Here is a 25,116-nt window from a genome sequence, read left to right as displayed (position 1 = left end):
AGCAGTCCAAACTTTACGAAATTTAAAAATAAGAGCGACAAAATCAGTGCTTTACGCGCGTTTACCTAAACGTCCTTTAGAAAAAAAATCATTACTAATTTAGTGAGTCTGTTTTCAAAAAATTGATCTGATAAAAGGCAAGTAGACGTGCTAATAGAAACCAGTACTTGTTATTTCAATTTGGTAACAAAAGGTGTACAATTTCATCGACGAAATCTATCAATTTTACATTTTTGCGACTAAAATCGACACCGGCCTCTTAAGTGGGAATAGTGTAAAGTGTACTCACGTGTGAGCTGCGACGTGATTTGGTGCGCGTGGCCATTGCTGAGGCGCGGTTGCGTCTGCGCGGGCGCCGGTGGCGGCGGCTGCTCGTGCGCATGCGCGGGAGCGGCTTGTACGGGCGCGGGAGCACGCTCCGCCACCTCCGGGTCGCTCTGCCGATGCAAACACATACAGTTTCTAAATGTTTCAGACACGGAGCACGGGAACAGTGCTGTTTACAAACAGTTTATGTTTACTTAGTGCCGGTTGCACCATCAACACTTGACACACTGATCAACGTCACACGGCGCGCCGCGGCGGTTCACTATGAAACCTTCCATACATTAGCGAACTCTTTAACGATGACAAACAGTTGGTGCAACCGACCCTTAATATTATAAATGCGAAAATGTGTCTGTCCGTCTGTTACCTTTTCACGCTTAAACCGCTGAACAGATTTAGTTGTAATTTGGTATAGAGATAGTTTGAGTCCCGGGGAAGGACATAGGGTAGTTTTTATCCCAGAAGTCATCCTTTAAGGGGGTGAAAAGGGGGGGGGGGTGGAAGTTTGTATGGGGAATCGGTAAAAACAGATTAGATAAAAAATAAGCTATCCCAAATTACTAACTCCACGCAGACCAAGTTGCGGGCAAAAGCTAGTAACAAGATAGAATTAGGTAAATAAACTCCATTTGGGATGCCGACGAAATTGTTAAAAAAAGTGGCGCGTTTACAATTAATAGTGAATGTCGAGCGACTCCATCGCCAGATCGCCCCAGAACAAAAAAAGTACCGCAACACATTCAAACAGCGACAAGAGATTTTACTGCCATTTTTCGACACAGGATTAAAACTAAAAATTAAAATAAATAAGATATATAAAAAAATATATATATATATATGGATAAATGCTTTTTAGGGTTCCGTACCCAAAGGGTAAAAACGGGACCCTATTACTAAGACTCCGCTGTCCGTCTGTCTGTCAGCAGGCTGTATCTCATGAACCGTGATAGCTAGACAGTTGAAATTTTCACAGATGATGTATTTCTGTTGCCGATATAACAACAAACACTAAAAAGTACGGAACTCTCGGTGGGCGAAACCGACTCGCACTTGGCCGTTTTTATTTTATTTTATGTAGAACGACTGACTGACCCATGTTCTTTCACTGATATGTGTTAAAATTGTTAAATATAAAACAGTATCGCCAACGCCATCTACACGAGTAAAGGCCAAAGGTATGGCGCCATCTATTCGAACATAAGTTTTACTTGACTTCCGAGGCATGTTTTTTCCTTCGACTTTACTTATAAGGAGTTACATACCTTTGATTCGGACTATTCGGAGCGGCTGCATCAAACGTGAGCCGAGCGCGCCCGAGCGTTATTGTATTAAAATATATCCAAGGCATATCAGGGGTATAGTTAAACTTACCACATTAACATCGATAGTGGCTAAGCCCCCGGATTGGCCCGTGTCGGCGTCCACCTTACTCCACTGTTAGTGCATTAGTCACAACATATAACAAATAATAAGAATATATAAATAATAGTTTTGGAAGCAAGAATATACGTATTAATGAAAAATAAATAAAGAACAAACTTAACAAGAAAGGAGAGTTAACATACATACAGATAATAGTTTATACAAACTAATAGAATTACTGATACATAGAGATATTTAGTCTACATAGTTTAGAGGAAAAATAAAGTTAGGAAGAAGTGTACATTGCCTGTGCTTTAAATATGCAAAATATATATTGTTTACACATTTAACTGCCAAATATTTCAAAGAGAAAAAGAGAGATAAATTTCACAAAATGACCGCTCAGCACTAATCAGCACAGACAACGTACGCAGATCGCAGTGTGGGTGTTATAATCAGTATACCGTCTTAGACATAGGAAAATTTCTCAACAAGCAGAGACATCTACCGTACACATCTGTCACACTTCTTAAGCGACACCAACATCTCAGATTAGTTATATGTTATTTACTTTAAATTTTTAATAAATAATCTTTACTAATGCCACGAATATTCGGCAACTATTCGGTATTCGGCCAGTTTGCCGAATATTCGGTGTATATGTTATGTGTATAGAAAAATTACACATTAAAAATAAACAAAAACTAGGTAATTTGATATTTAAAATGTATTCTTAGAAAGTTGTTAAATACGAAGATCCTTTATGAGCATTTGTTGATTACAAAATATATTATTTTTATCATGGGTCTCATTTGATTGACTTTAACTACATCCATTAAAAGTGCTTTTGGTTTTCATTTTTTTTTTCAAAAAACGCATTACACAATTTTGCTTTTAATAACACTACACACGTAAAAGACGGTATACAGTATAACACCTACACCACACAGAGACATATACGTACAATACTAACATCGACCGTGTCAATGTACTCGTCCTCTGAGTCGTGACGCGTGCGCCGCGCGGGGGACGACGCGCCGCTCACGGAGCGCGAGCCTGTAATGAAAATGTGAGTTGTTATACTGGATTCTTATATTGTGAACCTCGTACAATTAGATTAGGAATTAGGGAATGAATTGATAAATTATTAACACATTCACTGCCAGAGACATGCTAGGCGAAAAAGGCTTTTATGGTAATAATTACGCCGAAAGCAACAATACGTGACCTGTGTGTGCCCTGCCTGGAACTTTCATAGGATATTGGATTGGACTAATTAGAGCCTTGGTAAGTTCACGTCACATTTTATCTGAAGCAATGATTTTAGTCTCGTTCCAGCTCAGTCTAGCTTATGGCGTACTTTCGACGGTCGCCATGAGCTACACAGTACAACACTTACAACCGCAGACACCACAATATGCGCAACTGAAATAAGCGGTCGCGCTCCCATATGCGTAACGGAGCGCTTATGTGTGGAGGCCGCGATTGTCTTATGTACTCCGTCTTAGTAGTTGAGGTGGTGGTTACAACATCCCGTCAATTACCACCCGAAAACGACGCTTACATTACTCGCTTCTCTTTGCGCATGGTGAGGCATTTAAACAATACTAACCGATAGGAGTGTTGTGCTCAGAGCGGACCCTGCGTAGAACGTCTCCGGCCACCAGCTCCAAATCCCGGTTGGGGAACTCCTCGTTCTCATCACCACCAACAGCAATGACTCCGTTTGCTGCTATTATCTAAGGTACCATAGGGATGCATATGGTCTTCATTTAAAGTATTTCACACCAAGCCCTGCTCATGTCAATTACCATCCTAATTAAATTCTTGCATTATTCTCATCCGAACGCGATGCCTATGTGTCGCTTCGTTTTGCACATGGTGAGGCATAAAAGCGATAGGTACTAACCGATAGGAGTGTTGTGCTCAGAACGGACCCTGCGTAGAACGTCTCCGGCCACCAGCTCCAGGTCCCTGTTGGGGAACTCCTCGTCTTCATCATCGACTGACAAAAACGAAGCAACGTCGGAACTGTACGACATGGTCTCCACTATCTGGAATGGAAATTGTACATTTCAGTTAAGCATGAAGACTATGAAGTAATTGGATGGACCAGAAGAAGTAGGACCCGATTATAGTCAATTTTTTTTTTGAACTGAGCTCATCAAAATAATCTATTCAGTAGTATGTTTACAATCGCAAACGGGAGACGCCATAAAAAAAGGTTCAGGGTGCCATTATCATAGATACATAATGGATTGTACTAACCAGCGGCAGCAGAATACCTGGACTGCCACGCGCCTTTAAACGTTTGTCGGTCACCCGCTACATGATTGATCATTATGAATCTACTCGCTAAGATCATAGAGTTTATAATTGACAAACATAAATACTTGTAACCAATTTCTCCCATAATCACTTTCTGCCATTCGGGTGACCCCATAATCACCCAGTGAAGTGATTTAATAACACCGTGAGGTGAGCTATATTATTATTACACAGGGTTGCATTGCAATAGCTGTCACCCTAACGTGAGTTTTTTATAGCATTAGGCAAAAAACGGGCTCTGGTCCCGGTTCACATACCTAAGCTATAAAAAATAGTAACATATGTGCTAAAATACAATACAATTTTGCATGATACTTGTATCTTAAGAAAGCAAATAAAGAACTGAAACTGAATGGAAATAAATATTCGTAGTTGTAAGTTACAACTACGAATATTTATACCGTTATTAGTACGTTAGAAGTGTTACAACTTGTAACACTTCTAACGTACTAATAACGGAAAACGAAACCGCAAGGGCATCCCAACTTCGCTAAACGCAAAGCAAATAAACAACGTTGTTATGTCAACAGCAGACATCGGAAACTTTGGAAGGGCGAATGTTAAGGTCAGGCATAACAATTATAATGCCTGGTACATAAATACATAATGTCAACTCCATTAATCAATATATTGCCTGGTATACAGACATAAGATCAAGTCAGGGGGCAAGTGAGCGCCAATCCATGCGCGTATAATAATGGAGGTATCATTCGTCGCCAGAGCTGATCATATGTACTGGGCACAAAGATTCCTCATGTCATCATTACAATGACAGAAAGCGTTATATAACATGTCGCACTAAGAACATCAAATATGTTAACTTTGTTACATTGTTTCAACCGACAAGGTAAAAAATCGGTTTTCAGTAGGTATGTTGATATTTTTACTGTTGTTACTTTCTTCAGAATCTTTTCGTAACGAGGCAACCATTTTTATTAAGTAATAACTCGGGAGACTTTATGGTTCATTTAATATCAGATTCCATTGGATATCAAAATTGGCAAAAATGTTTTATATAGTAGTTTAGTACCTACTACATTAATCGAATTTAAACCGTCGTGAGTCATACTAACATTAATAATTTTTCACCTCAGCAGCTCGAACAAGCCTACTTTCGTCACTCCCTGGAGTGAGGAAAGTGCGACTTTCCTCACTCCAGGGAGTGAAACAATGTAGCTTTTTAATTTAGTGAAGGCCATGAACTTCATACTACGGTACGGTACGGTACGGTACGGTACGGTACGGTCCGGTCCGGTCCGGTCCGGTCCGGTCCGGTCCGGTCCGGTCCGGTCCGGTCCGGTCTCGTATCGTATCGTATCGTATCGTATCTTATCGTATCGTACATATTATAATACTTTTTTTTCTGTTTATTCCGTGTAATTCGAAATACATTTTAACCTTTAATATGTTCTCACTACTGAGGTGAAAAATGATGTGTGCAACAGTTATTTTACATCTCGTGTTTTTGAGTCCCTCGCTACGCTCAAGATTCTACCTTAGAATCTTTCGCTTTCTCGGGACTCAAAATAAACACTCGCAAGAAAAACCAACTTTCCTCTCTTGTTGCACAAATAACTATTACGGTTTTTAGTCACGTATTATTAGTCACTCGCGGGACATGTTGCGGAGAGCTTGGGTCTTCATTTTCGAATACTAGGTAATAGTGCATGAGCAGCGGTCATGATCTCACGATGCCCGCTCTGTTGCTGGCTGTTCATCATTATCATATCAGTCTTTTATCGCCCACTGCTGAGCATAGGCCTCTCTTCGAGTACGCCACTTGTCCCGGTCCTGAGCTAATCTCATCCAGAAGTGACCCACAATCTTCCGAATGTCGTCCACCCAACGAGCCAACGGACGCCAGGCGCTCCTCTCGTCCGCCTTATTCAAATATATATACATATACATACATATAGGTATATACATACCTTGTGTAGTTCATCCACGTAGGCCTGCATCGCCTCGGTCTGTGACATGTTGCCGAGCTTGTTCCATGATTCCCATTTTGCTCTGAAAATAAACAAATATAAACATTACCACATGTTTTACACATACTAGAGATGGGCCAAACATTCGGCAAGTTTTTCAATGTTCGTATTCGGCACAATTATTCGGTTAAAGTGCCGAATATTCGGCAAATATTTTTTTTTGTTTATCGTGTTGCTACACTGTAAAATAAGCTTTTCTCTTCCAGAACTTTTCAAGTAGGTACCTACTCTCTTCCATCAGATTGCGTTTTCCCGTTGTCATTAAAGCACATGATGAGACATGTGGAATCCATAGGATATTTTGATTCATCATCTTCCTCGCGTTGTCCCGGCGTTTTGCCACGGCTCATGGGAGCCTGGGGTCCGCTTGGCAAGTAATCCCAAGAATTGGCGTAGGCACTAGTTTTTACGAAAGCGACTGCCATCTGACCTTCCAACCCAGAGGGGAAACTAGGCCTTGTTGGGATTAGTCTGGTTTCCTCACGATGTTTTCCTTCACCGAAAAGCGGCTGGTAAATATCAAATGGTATTTCGTACATAAGTTCCGAAAAACTCATTGGTACGAGGCGGGGATGTTTTGATTATAAGTGTTGAAAATTTGTTTGCGTGTCACTTTCCTTTAAGGGGCCCACTGACTATCAGTCCGCCGGACGATATCGGCCTGTCAGTTAGAACAAAAATTTGACAGTTCCGAACAACTGACAGGCCGATATCGTCCGGCGGACTGATAGTCAGTGCATGGGCCCCTTTTAGACCTTTTTATTTTTAGGGAATTGCCTAGGAAGCTATTCATCTTTAGCTGCTAATGTTAGAAGCGTTTTCAAATGGTTTATGAAAATGATACAGATGAACCAAAGAATTAGGCTAAATTTTCGGTTCGGTAAGATCTGAACCGAACATCCGGTCGAATATTCGTATTCGACAAACTCCATATTCACTCCATCTCTAAAACTGACAAATAATTTGATTGAAGTATGAGTACGATTAATACGATTATAATATTCGATAAATTAGACATCGTTAATGCTTTTGTTAATGTTTAAGCACATGTTTAAGTAACAATATACATACGGTTTTTACTCACTATTATTTTTAGTCGCTTTTGGCGACATGCACGACGCACAACCGCCGCGGACACTCGTGCCTGAGGATGGATTCCCAAAGAATCCGAAACATGTCGCCAAAAGCGACTAAAAATAATAGTGAGTAAAAACCGTACTGATAAATATTTTGAAATATGTCTCACGATAGTTTAAGTGCGAATATACATACGAACAAAAACACTCGACAAGTTTGTTTATTGTTACATAAGTACATAACATGCAATTGCTAATGTTGTGTACCCAATAGTTTTTGCTAAATCACGGTGAAATGAGTCACCAGCCGTCGTTTCGGGTCAAAAGTTGACAACAATTGACGACGTAATTTTTCTGAGAAAACTTTGTTTTTAGAAAAGATGGGGTGAAAAAATTACCGCTCAGTCTGGTATTGTGCAGGTTGATTGCTATATTGAATAAATATAATATTTAAAACAAGTTTTGGGAACAAATCAAATTATTTTATTAAATATTTTGATTTGTGTTTTTTAAGTAGTCACACTACTATATATAAATTAAAAACTGTAATAGATGTCATATATTAAAGAAAAAGTGACGAAGTGGCGGTTCGAATCCGGCCTTCACCACTGGAGGGCTTCGTCACTTTTTCTTTAATATATGACATCTATTACAGTTTATAATATTTAAAATTAAGAGGACCCGCGCGAAATCGCATTTTCATACAAACGTAGTCTTCATTTTCCTCTCTGGGTATTAACATTATAAAAAATATTTTCACACATTTTGTTGTATATCAACATGCCCCTATGCCCCTAGGTTTGTTTTTTTTTTTCGAATTTTTGATTATTATAAGTTAGGAGCATTTAAAAATTTGTATGAAGTCTGTTTTTCGCTCCTAATTTTTCACAATAATCAAAAAATAGGGGCACAGTGTGTGTTGGTTAATATACATCAAATCATGTAAATTACGTCAATCATAATTTAAAACTAATACGGGACTTAATCGCGTACAAACTTACGTTTATTTATGGCCTGACGTTTCGAACGTGACATGATTGAATACGTCAATATCCAGAGAGGAAAATGGAGACTACGTTTGTAAGGAGAAACGCCGTCCCCTTTCCTCTTAACTAAAATAGAATAAACACGATATGTATATGAGATATGACCGTGGATCCATATCCACCATGGTTGGATGGTCATCCATCCAACTATCTTTGAGAAATAAATAAAACAAAAGATTTCGACATTGAGAACCACCTCCTTTTTGAAGACAGTGTAGGCAATCTTTATGTTCTCGTAACAATAAGCTCTTAACATTTACCATATGAAGGTAACATTTAATGTCTAAATAAATATTTGCGACGCACAATGGTCGCCGAATCGCATAACTTAGCTTCGGCAGGACGGCAGGACACGCCATACAGAACAAAGTTGAATTTGGACCTGAAGAGAACCTTTTAGGGTGTTCTTGCGGTTCAAAGATGTGTTGAAGCGGCGTATGAAGAAAGCTCATATAGAGCCAACGACATGGGAGAGTCTAGCCAGTGGCTGTCCACGTTGGCATATTGTGCAGACGCAGGTCAGTTTGAAGCTAGGCGGCGCACAGAACTCGATGCTAGAGTTGTGCATGCTCGTTCACTGAAAAGATCGCTCCCAACTAGTACAATCTCACAACTGTACTAGTTCGGTCTTTAAGTACAGGAGTACACAGAGAGAGTCGACGTTTAGTTTTAGTTCGGTCGGATGAGTCGGATCATTCGGATCGCTTTGCTGTCATTGTCACTCCTCGGTCCTCGCTCCCATTCTGTTTCGTTCGCGTGTAGTGTACTAAAAGACTAAAACGTACTAAGAGCAGAATCATTAGGGAATAGTTCGGTCTAGTACAGTGGAGGGAATCGTGTGTTTATGATTTTAGTACGTGTACGAATACACAAGCCTACTCGACGCTAAGCGCGACGAGCTAAAGGCCAGACCACCTGTGGCCATACTTTACGATTATTTCGGAGGGGTGCTGACCTGCAGTGAGTGTGGTTGGACATTCGCTGCAAAAATTGGCTATGTCAGTCACCTGAGAGCGCACTAGCGACGCTCTCAGTGGTAGAAAGCAGTCGTTGTGGTCGAAATCGGCTAGGAGATGAAGATGAGGGTGTCTTACGATTTGGGTTAGGTTCTGGATGGGTGTACTTCCTTTTTGGCGAAATTTATTTCGCCAAATTTCACTTGGCAACCAACTTTTCGCCAAAGTTTCATTTGGCAAACCAATCGTTGGGTTGGCATAACCTTACTTCGCAACCATTTCATTTCCCAACCCCATACTTGCGAAATGAAAATGACGTACTAGGTTGCGTTAGGTTAGGTTGGAGGCGCCAAGTGCCACTGCAACTGGACTGTCGAAGCCATCCGACCCGTTCTGGAGCGATGGGTCAAAAGAAAGGGGGGGTTCCTCTCCTTCCACCTTACCCAGGTCCTCTCGGGACACGGTTGTTTCGGGAGATACCTGTGTAGGAGGGCGGGACGGGAACCAACGACGCAGTGCCACCACTGCGGCGACGCTGAAGACACAGCGCTACACACGCTGGCTGGATGCCCAGCGTGGGCGGAGCAGCGGGCCGCACTCGTGGCCGCAGTGGGAAGAGACCTCTCCTTGCCAGCGGTGGTGAAAGCCATGCTTGGTGGGGAGAGTCTATGGAAGGCGGTGGCCTCTTTCTGTGAGGACGTGATGGTGCAGAAGGAGGCAGCGGAACGCGGCAGGGAGGAAGATCCGACCTCTCAGCCAATGCGCCGCAAGCGCGTGGGGCGGCGGCGGTTGGCATACGACCGCCGGTTACCCCCATAAGGGTCCCTGTGGGCGGCAGGCTCGGGGCCGTCTGTCGCCTACACAAAGGTCCCTGCGTGGGCGGGCGCAAACAAGGCGCCCATTGAGGTGAAGGGGTAATTTCCCCAAGAGCCGGGTCCGAGTCCGGACGGCCGCTGGCGAGGTTGCGGAAGAGTACTTCGGCGTTCCTGGGACCTCGCCGTAAGCAGTGAGGCGGCAACAGAGGGGGTTTAGTGGGTAAACCATGGGTCCCATTAGCCTGTATGGGAGTCCCACATAACCATCCCAGGCCCGTCCCTGCGCCTGGGTGGTATGCGTAACGCATTCCCCCTCTATAAAAAAATAAAAAAATAAATAAATAAAAAAATAAAAAAAATAAAGGTTAGGTTGGATTATGTAAATTTGCTAAATGAAATTTCGCCCAACTAAAAATATGGGATAAATAGTTTGGGAACTGAAAGTTTGTCAAGTAATTTTCGCCGAAACATCAGTAAACCCTTGGATGTTATGGTATTCTTTTCTTGGGCTCTGAGTTTGGGTTAGATCTTGGTTTTCATATGGCGTTTTCATGGATAATATGGGTTTGAGTTTACCGAATATTAGGCTGTGTAGTTTCAACTGCTATTCGAACCGAGATTCGGTCAAGCGAGTAATTCCATTCAAAGCGGGGTGGCCATTCTGGATAAAAAACTATAAGTTATTCTGTACTCTAAAAACAAATTAAATTATTACTTGGAAATTTCGACCCATGCCACTGTGACCGGATAGCCGAGGCGGTTCAGGCACCTGTCCGGTAAACGGGGGACGCTGGTTAGATTCCAGCTCTGGACACTGAAGGCTTTGGTCATTTTTTCCTTCGTATGTGACATTTATTTCAGTTTATAAGTAATTCTGTGGTGAAAAGTTTCTAGATTTTCGTGAGTTTCCTAGATTACAATACCTGTTGACGACGTCCCAAAATCCGGGCTTGGGTTTGTCACAAGGCCCTTCTGTCGCTTGTTTGAAGTAGCTGTAGAAGCGCAGCATCAGCTCATTGCTCGGCTGGTATGATCCTGGAACAAAGGGGGATGACGATTATGTTACGTATTAAAACTTGACAATTTAAAAGTGCTTGTTGCTAGGCCTATTTGAATAAAGAATATATTGACTTTGACACATTTCGCCTAATAATAAAAAAAAAAATGCCGTACATCTGCGATCGTGGCCCACAAATGGACTCGCCAGAAGATCAGAGCCGACACTTGGGTCGGCATTATGCTGAGGCGAGTCCATTTCGTGGTAAACACTGCAAATATGTTTATTTAATTTTCCTTGTAATGCTAGTATGTAAGTTTATCACGAAATAAATGATTTATGATTATGATTTATGAAAAACAACAAAAGAAAAAAGTCATTTATTATCGCAGTAAGTATACAAAAAAAAACAGTGAAAAACGGAGTAGGTACAAGCTTAAATTGGAGCAGTATTATAGTCGTGGAGCCCAAGAGCGGATTTTTGTAGTTACTCGAGCGCGTCAGATTAAGATATGAGTGATATCTTGCTACCCGTGGAGTCTACCTTTATCACTTTTCCGTCTATGTTGACCCGACCAATAGGGCCTTCAAGTTTTCGTGTCAAGTCTTTCTACTTATCTAAAAGCTTATTATTCACTTATTTAAATGCTGTAAACATGCTAAAGAGATAAATGTAGTTAACTTATAATATATACTCACTGATAAACATGTATGTAAAGAATGAGGACATAGGTCATCGAGCTTCAATATTGGCATAACACATGCATAATGTTTGCATACAATGGTATAAATACTATAAATATATAATGTTGTTTAAACACATAATGTTCTGAGAGTAACTTAAATAGAACAATATTGAAACTGTTCAACATTCTATACAAACATACGAGTAGTACTTAAGATACAATCATCATCAGATATATCAAAGCGGCCAAGACTCAAAAATACGGTACACGGTTTCACGGTACGGTCGGCAAATGGCCGTCAATCTGCTGTCGCGGGGCGAGGTAATTCGAGTAGGGGTACCGGTGCGTAGCCATTCTGTATGATAATACTATTACTTATTCTATGGCATAAGTATGGGTTTGTCTTTCCCGCTTACAAAGTTTGCAATAAGAGAACCGCAAGTTTGCATTGTACTCGTTGCTTGAGAACTTTCGTAGAAAGTGACCCGTTCCATTCATTCCATTGTTCTTGAGCTTAGAGCAGTTAGAGCATTATGGTGTTATTCAAAAACGCGTTACTGGCCTCAATTAACTATGAATCGTTTGTCTTTATCTGTCATTTTGACTTATGTATTGGTAAGAAAGGGGTAAAACATAATTTAACTACACCCCAGGCCAAAAGTATGGAAACAACGTTGTTTTCTTTAATATCTCATGTTTCTATCTCATGTCGGTTAACCCTTTAAACGCCAGGCGCGTCATAATGAACCTTATCAGAATGCACGAAGGTTGATCTTGGGCTGTAGGCGCCCGCGTCAGTCTTCGGCATTCAATGGGTTAAACAACTGCTTAGCACATGTTTATTATACAGCCGCTTTGTTTAAACTTCTTGAAGTTGTACTTAAAAGTAATGAAACTGGGAATTTCCATACAAAGTGACTACATTTAATTGCTGTTATGTGTAAGACTAGACTTTCGCAAGCTGTGTGCTCAATGCAGTCGGCTATAGATGAGAGTCTTTACTTTAATTAGCAAATATGTGAATAGCAGAACCCCTATAGTGTAAATTTCATTATATAGCGTGACAAGCGTTCGCGTTTGCGTTATATATGTCAACCATTCACAAAGTGTGCTCCGCGGAGCCCTAGGGCTCCGCAAAGCCTTTGTAGGGGCCCCGCGAGAAAAAAATCGAAATCTAACTCTTCTATATGGCTGGTCCACAGTTCCAATATGTATATTTAGTATAAGATTGTTATTTATTTATTAAAGATTTAGAAGCTAAATATTAATATTGACTACATGTAATAGAAATAAGTAATACTTTAAATATTTTTATTTTTTTTGATACCTTATTAATTAAAAATGTATAATTATAATTAAATGTAATATAAATCAGTAATATTGACTACATGTAATAGAAATAAGTAATACTTGAAATATATATTTGTTTTTTTTGATACCTAATTAATTAAAAATGTATAATTATAATTAAATGTAATATAAATCAGTAAGTAATTCATATAAAAATAATTTGACCAAAAATAATAATGTACCTAATATAATTATTCCTGTGAAATGTGTAAGTAATGTTCTATGTATAAGATAATAATAATGTGTTGACATATAAAATACTTCTATTTTACCAATAAAAGTTTGTTTGATTGATTGATTTGTTCAATGGTGAGTCACCATTGGTGACGAACGAAAATTATTAATTGATAGGGTATACCGTAGTAATAGTAACCCGTCCGTCATAATAGGTTGCCTTGAAGTCCTTGAACGGGGGCTATTAGTGGGTGTCATGCATAAAACAAGCAAAAGGGAGTACCGTGAGACATACTAACTTAGCGATTTCACTCACGTATTTTTAGTCACTCGCGCGACATGTTTCGGAGAGCCTAGGTCTCCATTTTCAAGCACTAACAGTGCCTGAGTGAGTAGCGGTCACGACGGGCGGGCGTCACGTACTTAGTAGTCTTAGTACTACTAAGTACGTGACGCCCGCCCTACTACTACTACTAACTGAGTTAGTACTGATCGTAGCTAAAAAAGGGAGTTTCGCAGTACTTGGGTCAAAATTCTTTTCGTTGCCTTGTTTTTTGTCCCCAAAAATGTGACGGAGTGTAGCTTTTTTATTTATTTGATAGAAGACAGAAATACACGCGTGACAGAACAGTGGTCAGAAACAACGAAAAGAATTTTGATCCACTTGCAAGAATTTCTACTGAGAAGAGAAGGAACCCTGAAAAGAATTTTCTAGTCAACATTGTGCAGGTATTAGGTATGATAAATTTATAGTAAGTGTAGGCTAATTGTCCGTGGGAACCGCCGGCTGCAGGCAAGGTTAGGAACAATCGTCTTTCCTCTCAACATTGTGTAGGCACATTGCGTTATTATTACTACCATAGAATATAGATAAGCCAAACAATGAAATTACCACGCGACCAAAGCGTCGTAAGCGCCGTGAAATTCATAAGCATATTTTTTTTGATCATTTATGGCTTCATAAGCATAACGCTTACGCGTTTAGGTCGCGAGATTCACGCTCCGCGTATAGTTTGCTGTCGGCCGGCAACAACTCATAAATAAAATCAAATAAATAATTATTATAGGGACATTCTTACACAAATTGACTAAGTCCCACGGTAAGCTTAAGAAGGCTTGTGTTGTGGGTACTCAGACAACGATAATTATACTATAATACTTATACAAATACTTAAATACATAGAAAACATCCATGACTCAGGAACAAATATCTGTGTTTATCACACAAATAAATACCCTTACCGGGATTCGAACCCAGGACCATCGGCTTCACAGGCAGGGTCACTATTACCCACTAGGCCAGACCGGTCGTCATGACTCGTCGTCACTCATGGTTGTGGTCGTCACTCATGGCGCAAAATACTGATTCTCTGTGCCGGTTCAACGTAGTAATAAATGTAATAATGGTTCATTGTGTAGGTATGAATTGATAGTAAGTGTACGCTAATTATTGTCCGGGGCATGGGAACCGCCGGCTGGCGGCGAGGGCAGGTTCGATTACCGGGGAGGTCAGGAGGAAAAATGTCTTTTACCATCGATTGTCTCAGTTTCATATGATCAAGTTATTATTGTCATCATTATCATCATAACTTAAGACGAAAGCGGACGACCGCCCAGAAACCGCCTTCATACAAACGTCGTCCCCATTTTCCTAATACGCAATACTAAAGTGACACTAGTGACAACCTGACACCTCACATGACATACTGTTTAATTATCGTGTATGTACAGTCACCATCAGATATATCGGAGCGGCCGAGGGACTCAAAAATATCTGAACACGCACCTAGCGCCATGACAATAGAGGCGTGGTCAGATATTTTTGAGCACCTCGGCCGCTCCGATATATCTGATCACGTTGCACACGCCAGCCTAAGCTGCCGGTCGCCTTCACTGCGGCCCCGAAACCTGGCCCCGCTTAAACGGTATCACCAGGCTAGGGGTTGCGGGGATGGATAACGGCCGGTAGCGAAAAAGCTGGCCTTCACCAGATTGCACAGCCGTCCCCACAATGACGGTGAGCGACCACCCCACAAGGTGGGGTGCGACACCACACAGGCTCCAAAGCAGGGATGCGGAAGAGACCCCTCACACCCTCATTCTGATGGCGACTGTATACAGGCTGTTCCGAAGTATTAAATCGTAAATCAGCAATTTTTTCGGTAATACTGTGGCTCGTCTGGAATGAGACTTTGTACATAGAGACAATAGAGGCGTGTTCAGATATTTGTTAGCACCTTGCCCGCTCCGATATATCTGATGGCGACTGCATAAACGATAACGCCATAATTGTTAACCTTGCGAGTCGCGACTCGGTTGCAAAACGTCGACGCAACACTAACACAAGCCATTGCCATTATGCAAGCGCGGGGAAAAAGTCCGAGAGAATGTATTTACGCTATTCTAGGATGCACAGGGGGCCTAGCCAACACGTTCGTTGATAGAGAACGCCGGTGGAAACTTAAACAATGCATACAAATGTGTCGTTCTCAAGAAAAAGTCCGAGAGAATGTATTTACGCTATTCTAGGATGAACAGGGGGCCTAGCCAACACGTTCGTTGATAGAAAACGCCGGTCGAAACTTAAACAATGCATACAAATGTGTCGTTCTCAAGAAAAAGTCCGAGAGAATGTATTTACGCTTATCTAGGATGCACAGGGGGCCTAGCCAACACGTTCGTTGATAGAGAACGCCGGTGGAAACTTAAACAATGCATACAAATGTGTCGTTCTCAAGAAAAAGTCCGAGAGAATGTATTTACGCTATTCTAGGATGAACAGGGGGCCTAGCCAACACGTTCGTTGATAGAAAACGCCGGTCGAAACTTAAACAATGCATACAAATGTGTCGTTCTCAAGAAAAAGTCCGAGAGAATGTATTTACGCTATTCTAGGATGCACAGGGGGCCTAGCCAACACGTTCGTTGATAGAGAACGCCGGTCGAAACTTAAACAATGCATACAAATGTGTCGTTCTCAAGAAAAAGTCCGAGAGAATGTATTTACGCTATTCTAGGATGCACAGGGGGCCTAGCCAACACATTCGTTGATAGAAAACGCCGGTCGAAACTTAAACAATGCATACAAATGTGTCGTTCTCAAGAAAAAGTCCGAGAGAATGTATTTACGCTATTCTAGGATGCACAGGGGGCCTAGCCAACACGTTCGTTGATAGAAAACGCCGGTTGCAAATAGTCACGTGACTTTTTGTAGCATCTGTCATCCCAAATATCCCGATTTTAAGGTTCCGTACTCAATGCCCTCAAAGGGTAAAAACGGGACACTATTACTAAGACTCCGCTGTCTGTCTGTATGTCAGTCAGTCTGTCTGTCCGTCTGTCTGTCTGACTGTCCAGCTGTCACCAGGCTGTATCTCGCGAACCGTGATAGCCAGACAGTTGAAATTTTCACAGATGATGTATTTCTGTTGCCGCTATAACAACAAATACTAAAAACAGAATAAAATAAATATTTAAGCGGGGCTCCCATACAACAAACGTGATTTTTTTTTCCGTTTTTTGCGTAATGGTACGGAACCCTTCGGGCGTGAGCCCGACTCGCACTTGGCCGTTTTTACGCAGCGTCTTACGTACGCGAACGCGAAGCGGAGCGGCGCGGCGGGCCCACGGCGTTCGCGTTCGCGACGTCATCGCCCATGTAGGACACTTCTATAGGTGAAATATTAGTTAATATACTTTGGGGGTTGCGGAGCGTAGGACAGGCAGAGCCGGGGTATTTAGTAGTATAAATGATAACTAGTAGTGTGGTTTAAGTAATGAACCTCTTTATTTGTAATGCGTCCTATTTTATACAAGTAATAGTCGCTGATACGAACAATATGCGTTTATGTCGCAGTAAACCAAACTGTTACTGCTAAACACGGAAAGTGGCTAATTGCCACATTACAAGGTAATATAGGTATCAAAGGATTGATTCGCCCCGCGCCGCATCGCTTCGCTTCGCGTTCGCGTGTTGTTCGCCTACGTAGTACGCTACGTTACTATTCGATATTCGATTGGCGTTTAAATAAATAAAATAAATAAATATTATACGGACATTCATACACAAATTGGCTAAGTCCCACGGTAAGCTCAAGAAGGCTTGTGTTGTGGGTAATCAGACAACGATATATATAATACTTATACAAATACTTAAATACATAGAAAACATCCATGACTCAGGAACAAATATCTGTGTTCATCACACAAATAAATGCCCTTACCGGGATTCGAACCCAGGACCATCGGCTTCACAGGCAGGGTCACTACCCACTAGACCAGACCGGTCGTCAATCGGGTCGGGGTCGGGGTCGGGTCGGGGGTCGGGATCGGTCGGGGCGTTTGTCGATGTATATCGATTATCATCTTTGCTAGGCCCCCAGATCTAATATCAGTTGTACTGTTTTGCAAAAGAGCATGTTTGCATCACATATATGAGCGTTTCATAAAGCGAAAGTGACAGGCAACAAATTAAAAAACCGGCCAAGTGCGAGTCGGACTCGCGCACGAAGGATTCCGCATAGTGTTTTTTTATTATATTATAAACTGATCGGCGATTGGCCCTAGTCACACCTGATGGAAAGTGAAGACAGGGCCTAAGATGGAGCTCACCGGTTCAGTAACAGCCTATTCACTCTTGTTTTAAAGAGACCGAGGTCATATTGATCAGGGAATACAGATGGCGGGAGCGCATTCCATTCCTTAGCCGTCCGTACCAAAAAGGAGGAGGCAAAACGTTTCGTCCGAACGAATGGAATGTGGACCACGAACGGGTGCATACGCTCCCCGCGCCTGGATGTCCGATGATGGAAAGGGGAAGGTGGGATCCGGTCGTGCAGTTCCTGTGCGCACTCCCCGAAATGTATCCGATAGAACACCGATAGGCAAGCGACTCGACGGCGATGCTCAAGGCTCTGTATCCTTGACTTGACAGATGGATCATCGCCAAAGAGTCTATGAGCCCGGCGCTCTACTGAGTCCAGGGCCGCCAGCTGATATTTGGCAGAACCGTCCCATAGGTGGGAGCAGTATTCCATGCACGAGCGTACCTGTGCTTGGTATAGGGAGAGAAGCTGATTCGGCGTAATGCGCGACTTCGAATGATTTGCCTATTCGAATGATAAGCGATTACTTATCTCTGTATTCGAATTGGAAATTAGTAATGCACTAATGCTGATAATCGAATGATAACTACTAATTAGTAGTAACTAATCTCCTCTACTAGTACCTACCGAGCATTATCCAGCGTGTCATTCGAATGAATTTCAAATTAGACGAATGATTATAATAATCGATTAATCGAATTAGTATTATTCAAAGTCGCGCATCACTATCCGCACCATTACGCAAAAAACGGCAAACGTTAAATCACGTTTGTTGTATAGGAGCCCCACTTAAATATTTATTTTATTCTCTTTTTAGTATTTGTTGTTATAGCGGCAACAGAAATACATCATCTGTAAAAATTTCAACTGTCTAGCTATCACGGTTCATGAGATACAGCCTGGTGATAGACAGACGGACAGTGGAGTCTTAGTAATATTAGGGTCCCGTTTTTACCCTTTGGGTACGGAACCCTAAAAATGGCTCATGATGTAACCATAACAACGAGCAAAGTTCATTGCCCTAACTAGAAACTAAATTTCCGCATCAAAACATCGAAGGGAAGCCGGCATTTTGCTTGAATAATGTAAACCATAATTCCGATGTTTCCTTTATATGTGGTATTTTCTATAAAAAGGGACCTTATTGTCGATGGCGCTTACGCCATTATAAACGATGCTCCGATATAAATACAATGCCGCGCGACGCTGTGCGGCGTAAGCGCCATCGACAATAAGGTCCCTTTTCATAGAAAATGCCCCATATACGCACCCGTCCTGTCAGCGACTCCGGCAAAGTTAAGGACACTAAGGACTAAGAATTTCGTACGCCATTTCCTATCTATCGCACGTAGGGATTTCAATAACCGGCCAAACTTCATAACCGGTTTCGGTTACGGTTATGCCCGAAAAATAACCGATAATATTCTATCTATTATTTACTAGCTTTTGCCCGCGACTTCGTCTGCGTGGAATTAGTAATTTGGGTATCTTAATTCTTAAACAAATCTGCTTTTTAATCCATCCTTTTTTCACCCCCAAATTGGTCCACACTATACATTTCCACCCCATTTTTTACACCCTTAAGGGATGATTCCGGGGATAAAAGTTATTTTATATCATTACCCACAGCTCAAACCGTCCCCATACCAAGTTTCATCTAAATCGGTTGAGCGGTTATTGATTCCCCATACAAATTTCCACCCCCCTTTTCACCCCCTTGAGGGGTGACTTCTGGGATAAAATGTATCCTATGTCCTTCCCCGGGACTCAAACTATCTGTATACCAAATTTCAACTAAATCGGTTTAGCGGTTTAAGCGTGAAGAGGTAACACACAGACAGACAGACAGACTTTCGCATTTATAATATTAGTATGGATTGTGTGCTGTGCTGTGGGAAGCCGATGGATGAGAGCGGCGCAAGACCGGTCGTTGTGGAGATCCCTGGGGGAGGCCTATGTCCAGCAGTGGACGTCTTTCGGCTGATTTGATGATGATGATGATGATTCTGTGCTCATGGTTACGATTCATCTTTCCAATCCGTCGTTGCAGATGACGCAGGCGCCGCACGCATTGCATTCCTCGATCGCGCATCGATCTGATCTATCGTAAGTATCGCGACCAATTCCTCCGTGTGTTGACTGGCATTTTCTTGATTTTCTAGTCGGACTCTCGCACGAAGGGTTCCTTACCATTACGCAAAAAAGGCAAAAAAGTCACGTTTGTTGTATGGGAGCCCCACTTAAATATTTATTTTGTTCTGTTATTAATATTTGTTGTTATAGCGGCAACCGAATTACATCATCAGTGAAAATTTCAACTGTTGCCGCTATAGCAACAAATACTAAAAAGTACGGAACCCTCTGTGGGCGAGTCCGACTCGCACTTGTACGGTTTTTGATATATAGCGTGTTCGCCCTGCGGTATTATGTAATTGTTACGACGAAATTTGATCATGCTGGAGGCAAGCAGTTTGACGCAAAACGAAATAAATTCGAGCAAGCCTTTCTATTTTTAGTTTACTATTTCTAGTGCTCGCAATTAGGTAACGAAAGTAAGTTCGGGAAGTTTCACTTTTGTTGCGTTACGGACGCTTTTACACATTGTTTACCATTATTGAAATTAAGAGTAGTTAAAAAGTAAAAGATACAGTCGCCATCAGATATATATATCGGAGCGGCCGACGTGTTCAAAAATATCTGAACACGCATTCTAACGAGTGGACAATAGTAAGTAAACACTTTATTGTACGAAAAAGAAAGGAATCATGGTTACATCAGATAAAAGTAGTGCAAAGGCGAACTTATACCTAAGAGGGATCTCTTCCAGTTAACAATTGCGAATCGGACTCGCCCACTGAGGGTTCCGTACTTTTTAGTATTTGTTATAGCGGCAACAGAAATACATCATCTGTGAAAATTTCAACTATCTATATCACGATTCATGAGATACAACCTGATGACAGACAGACAGGCAGACAGACATACAGCGGAGTCTTAGTAATAGGGTCCCGTTTTTACCCCTCGGGTACGGAACCCTTAAAACACAAATCAAAAAAAATATTTCATAAAATAATTTGATTTGTTCCCTAGTGTAACCAAATTCAGTTCTCAATCGTTTGTTATTAGAAACTCTGGAGGTTAATTCGTTCATTCAAACAGACGAGCCGACCGCAAAATGTTACAAACCGCAATATTACGTAGCGTACGTACGCGGTTATGAATCAAGAGCGTGACGGGAGCATTATACCACGTTATGGTGCTATGCAATAGTTACGCCACGTGATACAGATGGCCTATACGTACAAAAAACACACCTAGCTGTCCATATGTGGTATTTTCTATATAAAAAATCGGCCAAGTGCGAGTCGGACTCGCGAACGAAGGGTTCCGCACCATCACGGAAAAAAAAACATAGCGCCATGACAAAAGAGCCGTGTTCAGATATTTGTGAGCGCCCCGGCCGCTCCGATATATCTGTTGGTGACTGTACATTAAGAGCCAATGAGCGTGCTCACTAGCGCCACTGGTAAATAATTGTGATTATTTAAATTTAACGATAGATATTTTAAAAAGGGGGCCGATAGGGCTGTATTTACATATGTATGCCAAATTTCAACTTAATTGGTCCAGTAGTTTCGGAAAAAATAGGCTGTGGAGCCTGTGACAGACGGACAGACAGACAGACGCACGAGTTATCCTATAGTTGTTTGTATATTTTTTATTGTTTTTTTTTTGTGTAATTTGACATTTATATTTGTGTAATTGTTTTTTTGTAATCTTGGGTTAATTTTATAGTTTGTAAAAATTGACATGTAAAAGTGCCCCTGTGGCCTATTTGCTGAATAAATGTTTGATGTTTGATGTATAAGGGTTCCGTTTTTTCCTTTTGAGGTACGGAGCCCTAAAAAAGGTCTCGAAAAATTGAGAACCTCCTTTTCGATGTCGGTAAAAAACCTAGATAAGTTGCAGTAAAAGGCGGCTTTAGCGGTTAACCTTGCAGTATTTATATCCAACTTACACGGGCTGCAATATTGCATGAACTGCCAAGGTTAACTGGTGGTTAACGATCAAAAACAACTGTCATCTGTTTTAAAAAACCGGACGAGTGCGAGTCGGACTAGCCCACCGAAGGGTTCCGTACTTTTTAGTATTTGTTGTTATAGCGGCAACAGAAATACATCATCTGTGAAAATTTTAACTGTCTAGCTATCACGGTTCATGAGATACGATACAGCCTGGTGACAGACAGACAGACGGACAGTGGAGTCATAGTAATAGGGTCCCGTTTTTACCCTTTGGGTACGGAACCCTAAAAACAACTGTTACGCAGCGTACTACATAGGCGAACAACACGCGAACGCGAAGCGAAGCTATGCGGCGCGTGGTGAATCAATCCTTTGATACCTATAGAAGTGTCCTACGTGGGCGATCTTGTTGCGAACGCAACGCCGTTGGCCCGCCGCGTCGCTTCGCATTCGCGAGTTGCTCGCTTACGTAAGATGCAGCGTTAGATGGGACTGATGGGAGTAGTTTTTGAGTTTATCGCGAACATACATACACACAAACAGACAAACGCGGCGGGGAACTTTGTTTTATAAGATGTAGTGATAATGTGGCCAAATCATAGAATTTGAACATTTCATGAATTGACAATTTTCAAATTGATCATTTCATGATATGGTTAGGTTAGATTTGACTTTTTAAGGTTCCGTACCCAAAGGGTAAAAACGGGACCCTATTACTAAGACTCCACTGTCCGTCTGTCTGTCACCAGGCTGTATCTCATGAACCGTGATAGCTAGAGTTGAAATTTTCACAGATGATGAAAACTTTTTCTGTTACTAAAAAGTACAGAACCCTCGGTGGGCGAGTCCTACTTGCACTTGTCCGGTTATTTCATGATGTGGCCAATCGAAAAACGTAAAATTTTAAATAAGCACAGTGTCATGAATATTGATCAATGTATTTGTATAGTATGTATCGCCATTAAAGTATTAACCTTCACCTCAAAACTATACATGCCATAATGTACTAACACCACTATTAACATTGGATCGTATTCCTGTGCAGTAAGGTTGATTTTCAGTTAACAGTCTGGATGGTACTAAGTAACTTACACATACATTACTTCTACATATCTATACTGGAAGTCAAAATAACTAGTAGCTCTGTGAGCTGTACAGTCGAAGGCAAAAATATCGATCCAGACAAATGGCTCAAAAATATGTGTATACGACTTTATTGTCTAAGCCGTCTAAGGTGTAAGAGCGTCAAATATCAAATATCTTTATTTTGCATAAAATATGGTACAAAAGATGGACTTGTAACTAAGAAGCACATGCATACTTCACCAGCAACTGGCATGCAAAAAACACAAACGCGAGCTATCCTACATAGAATTAATAATGCTAATAAATCTAAATAATATATATGTCACTTCTTATATACATACAAATATATATATACATTCCCAAAGTTTCAAAAATAACTTTGGGAATGTATATATATATTTATGCCCTTGACTGTACACCTCGCGAGCATACCTTAAAAGTTAATTAATGTATGGCGCCGCCATTTTACGAGAGAAATTACTGACTTATGAAACCCACAAAATACCGCATCCAGCAGCCACAAACGTGCTAGACAGACCACACCCCCAGACTCACCCGATTATAAGAGAATAGCCCTAGCGGATAGCGATAGCGGCAGTGAGTCAGAGCTGTCTGAATGTAGAAATGTAGAGACGGAGGAAGAATAGTTGAAGTGTTAAAGTAGTGTAACAGTAGCATAGTGTAGGGTTAGGTAATAGTGTTAGTGAACTTTATAAAATAGTGAACTCTCTTAATGGGGGAGGTATGTTATGTATAGACAATGGGGGTAGGTTTTGACATTTGGGTACAAAGTGGGGTAGTTGTGAAAAGTCAGTCTGTCAACGCGAACCTGATCCATGCCAGTGTCTGGACCCCTAAACTGTGAGTTATATTAATAGGTTTTGTAAAACTCTGCAGCTCTGGTAAACGGAACACTGTTTTTATTCCGTTACAGACTTCCTCGAAACTAGTAACTGCAGATTTTACAAATATTAGATAAAAACTATGTGTTGTATTTGGTTGTATATAAAATAATGTAAATAAATTAGCTAAATGCATGTTGAATTAATTTATCTTCATTTTGCTTTGTGCATGCTGACAATAGGGGATATTACTGCAATGTTCTGCTACCAGAGTGCAGCACTAGCCTTTTTAGTAAACCATAGAGTAACTTATACATACACACAGATTTTTGACAAGTTTTCAAAGATAATAAAATATGACATTGATGCACCAAGGCGGTTTGTTTACTCAATACTCATTTTTTTTTTATTGCAAACAGGTACCCAACACAACAGACAGACAGAAGATAACAGATAGTTAGATTTACAGAGGACCTACCAGGTAATGTGAACCCGAATTTTCGCTATCTGCCTCTTTATCGCTCGAAAATGCAAGAGTGACAGAGATGTTAGATATAACGAAATTACGATTTTCTTGTTTTACGATATACCCTCAGATTGTGGTAGTGGCGCCCCCTACGCAGAGTTTCGCGTAATATTCCCTATTTAATGAATGTATTAGGCTTGAGTCGGTCATGAACTAAGAACTGTTAAGAATGAAATCCCGTGAAGGACCGAAAGGAACTAAATCTTTTTGCACGCTCTTAATCGGTCTTTAGGTCCTTTAGTTCAGTGGGATTGGAGAGCGCTTGACTGACTAAAACGGTAAATGGATGGAATGAAACGGTTGACAATGTCGCTGACACGAATGTAAACGAGATGAAAGAACGACGTGACACTCCTAAGCCCGTAAAATATGAAGAAAAATCAAATATTTTTTTCATATTTGATTTTTTTTTAATTATGTTAAGGTGTTTTAATGTGTAATATTGACACATGGTATCATACAAATTAAATTGTATTCAGTTACTAAATATTAAAAAAAATCCAACCGATTCCTATTCATTCCCGGCTCTCAACAACCGAACTGAACTAAAGGAACTAAAAGACCGAACTAGTTCGTTTGACCGATTGACCGAGAGCGGAGCGCTCTCTGTAGTGACCGAGCAGGCACAAGCCTAGAATGTATTTTATTAATTTTATCTTTAAACTGATGTTGCTTCATTTAGTGCTATTCACAAGTGGTAACATTCCAAATGCTATTTAATGTATGCAGTTCTTGATGGATAGTTTAGTGGTATGATTTATGAGCTTGATAATTAGTGTTTAAGGCTGTAATTGTGGTATTTTCTATAAAAAGGGACCTTATTGTCGATGGCGCTTACGCCATTATTAACGATGCTCCGATATAAATACAATACCGCGCGACGCTGTGCGGCGTAAGCGCCGTCGAAAATAAGGTCCCTTTTCATAGA

General features: G+C 41.1%; 1 protein-coding gene across 4 annotated transcripts in view; it reads right to left on the bottom strand.

Annotated features, from left to right (window-relative positions):
• The window catches only part of LOC134752702 (acyl-CoA-binding domain-containing protein 5), a 28,184-nt gene that overhangs the window by 2,405 nt on the left and 663 nt on the right, over positions 1–25,116 (bottom strand). The window contains exons 2-7 of one of the 4 annotated variants that reach the window (XM_063688383.1): positions 10,822–10,933; positions 5,946–6,027; positions 3,599–3,743; positions 2,654–2,745; positions 1,699–1,761; positions 290–437 (exon numbers count right to left, since the gene is read on the bottom strand). In XM_063688383.1, coding sequence (XP_063544453.1) covers positions 290–437; positions 1,699–1,761; positions 2,654–2,745; positions 3,599–3,743; positions 5,946–6,027; positions 10,822–10,933 — 642 coding nt within the window. The remainder of the gene's footprint in view (positions 1–289; positions 438–1,698; positions 1,762–2,653; positions 2,746–3,598; positions 3,744–5,945; positions 6,028–10,821; positions 10,934–25,116) is intronic. The other 3 variants (XM_063688384.1, XM_063688385.1, XM_063688386.1) reach the window with 3 other exon arrangements.

This window comes from Cydia strobilella, chromosome 25 (genome assembly GCF_947568885.1).
Source record: "Cydia strobilella chromosome 25, ilCydStro3.1, whole genome shotgun sequence".
In the NCBI taxonomy this organism is placed as follows: Eukaryota; Metazoa; Arthropoda; class Insecta; order Lepidoptera; family Tortricidae; genus Cydia; species Cydia strobilella.
The sequence above is the reverse complement of the archived record's forward strand: the minus strand, read 5'-3'. Positions and strand labels throughout refer to the sequence as shown.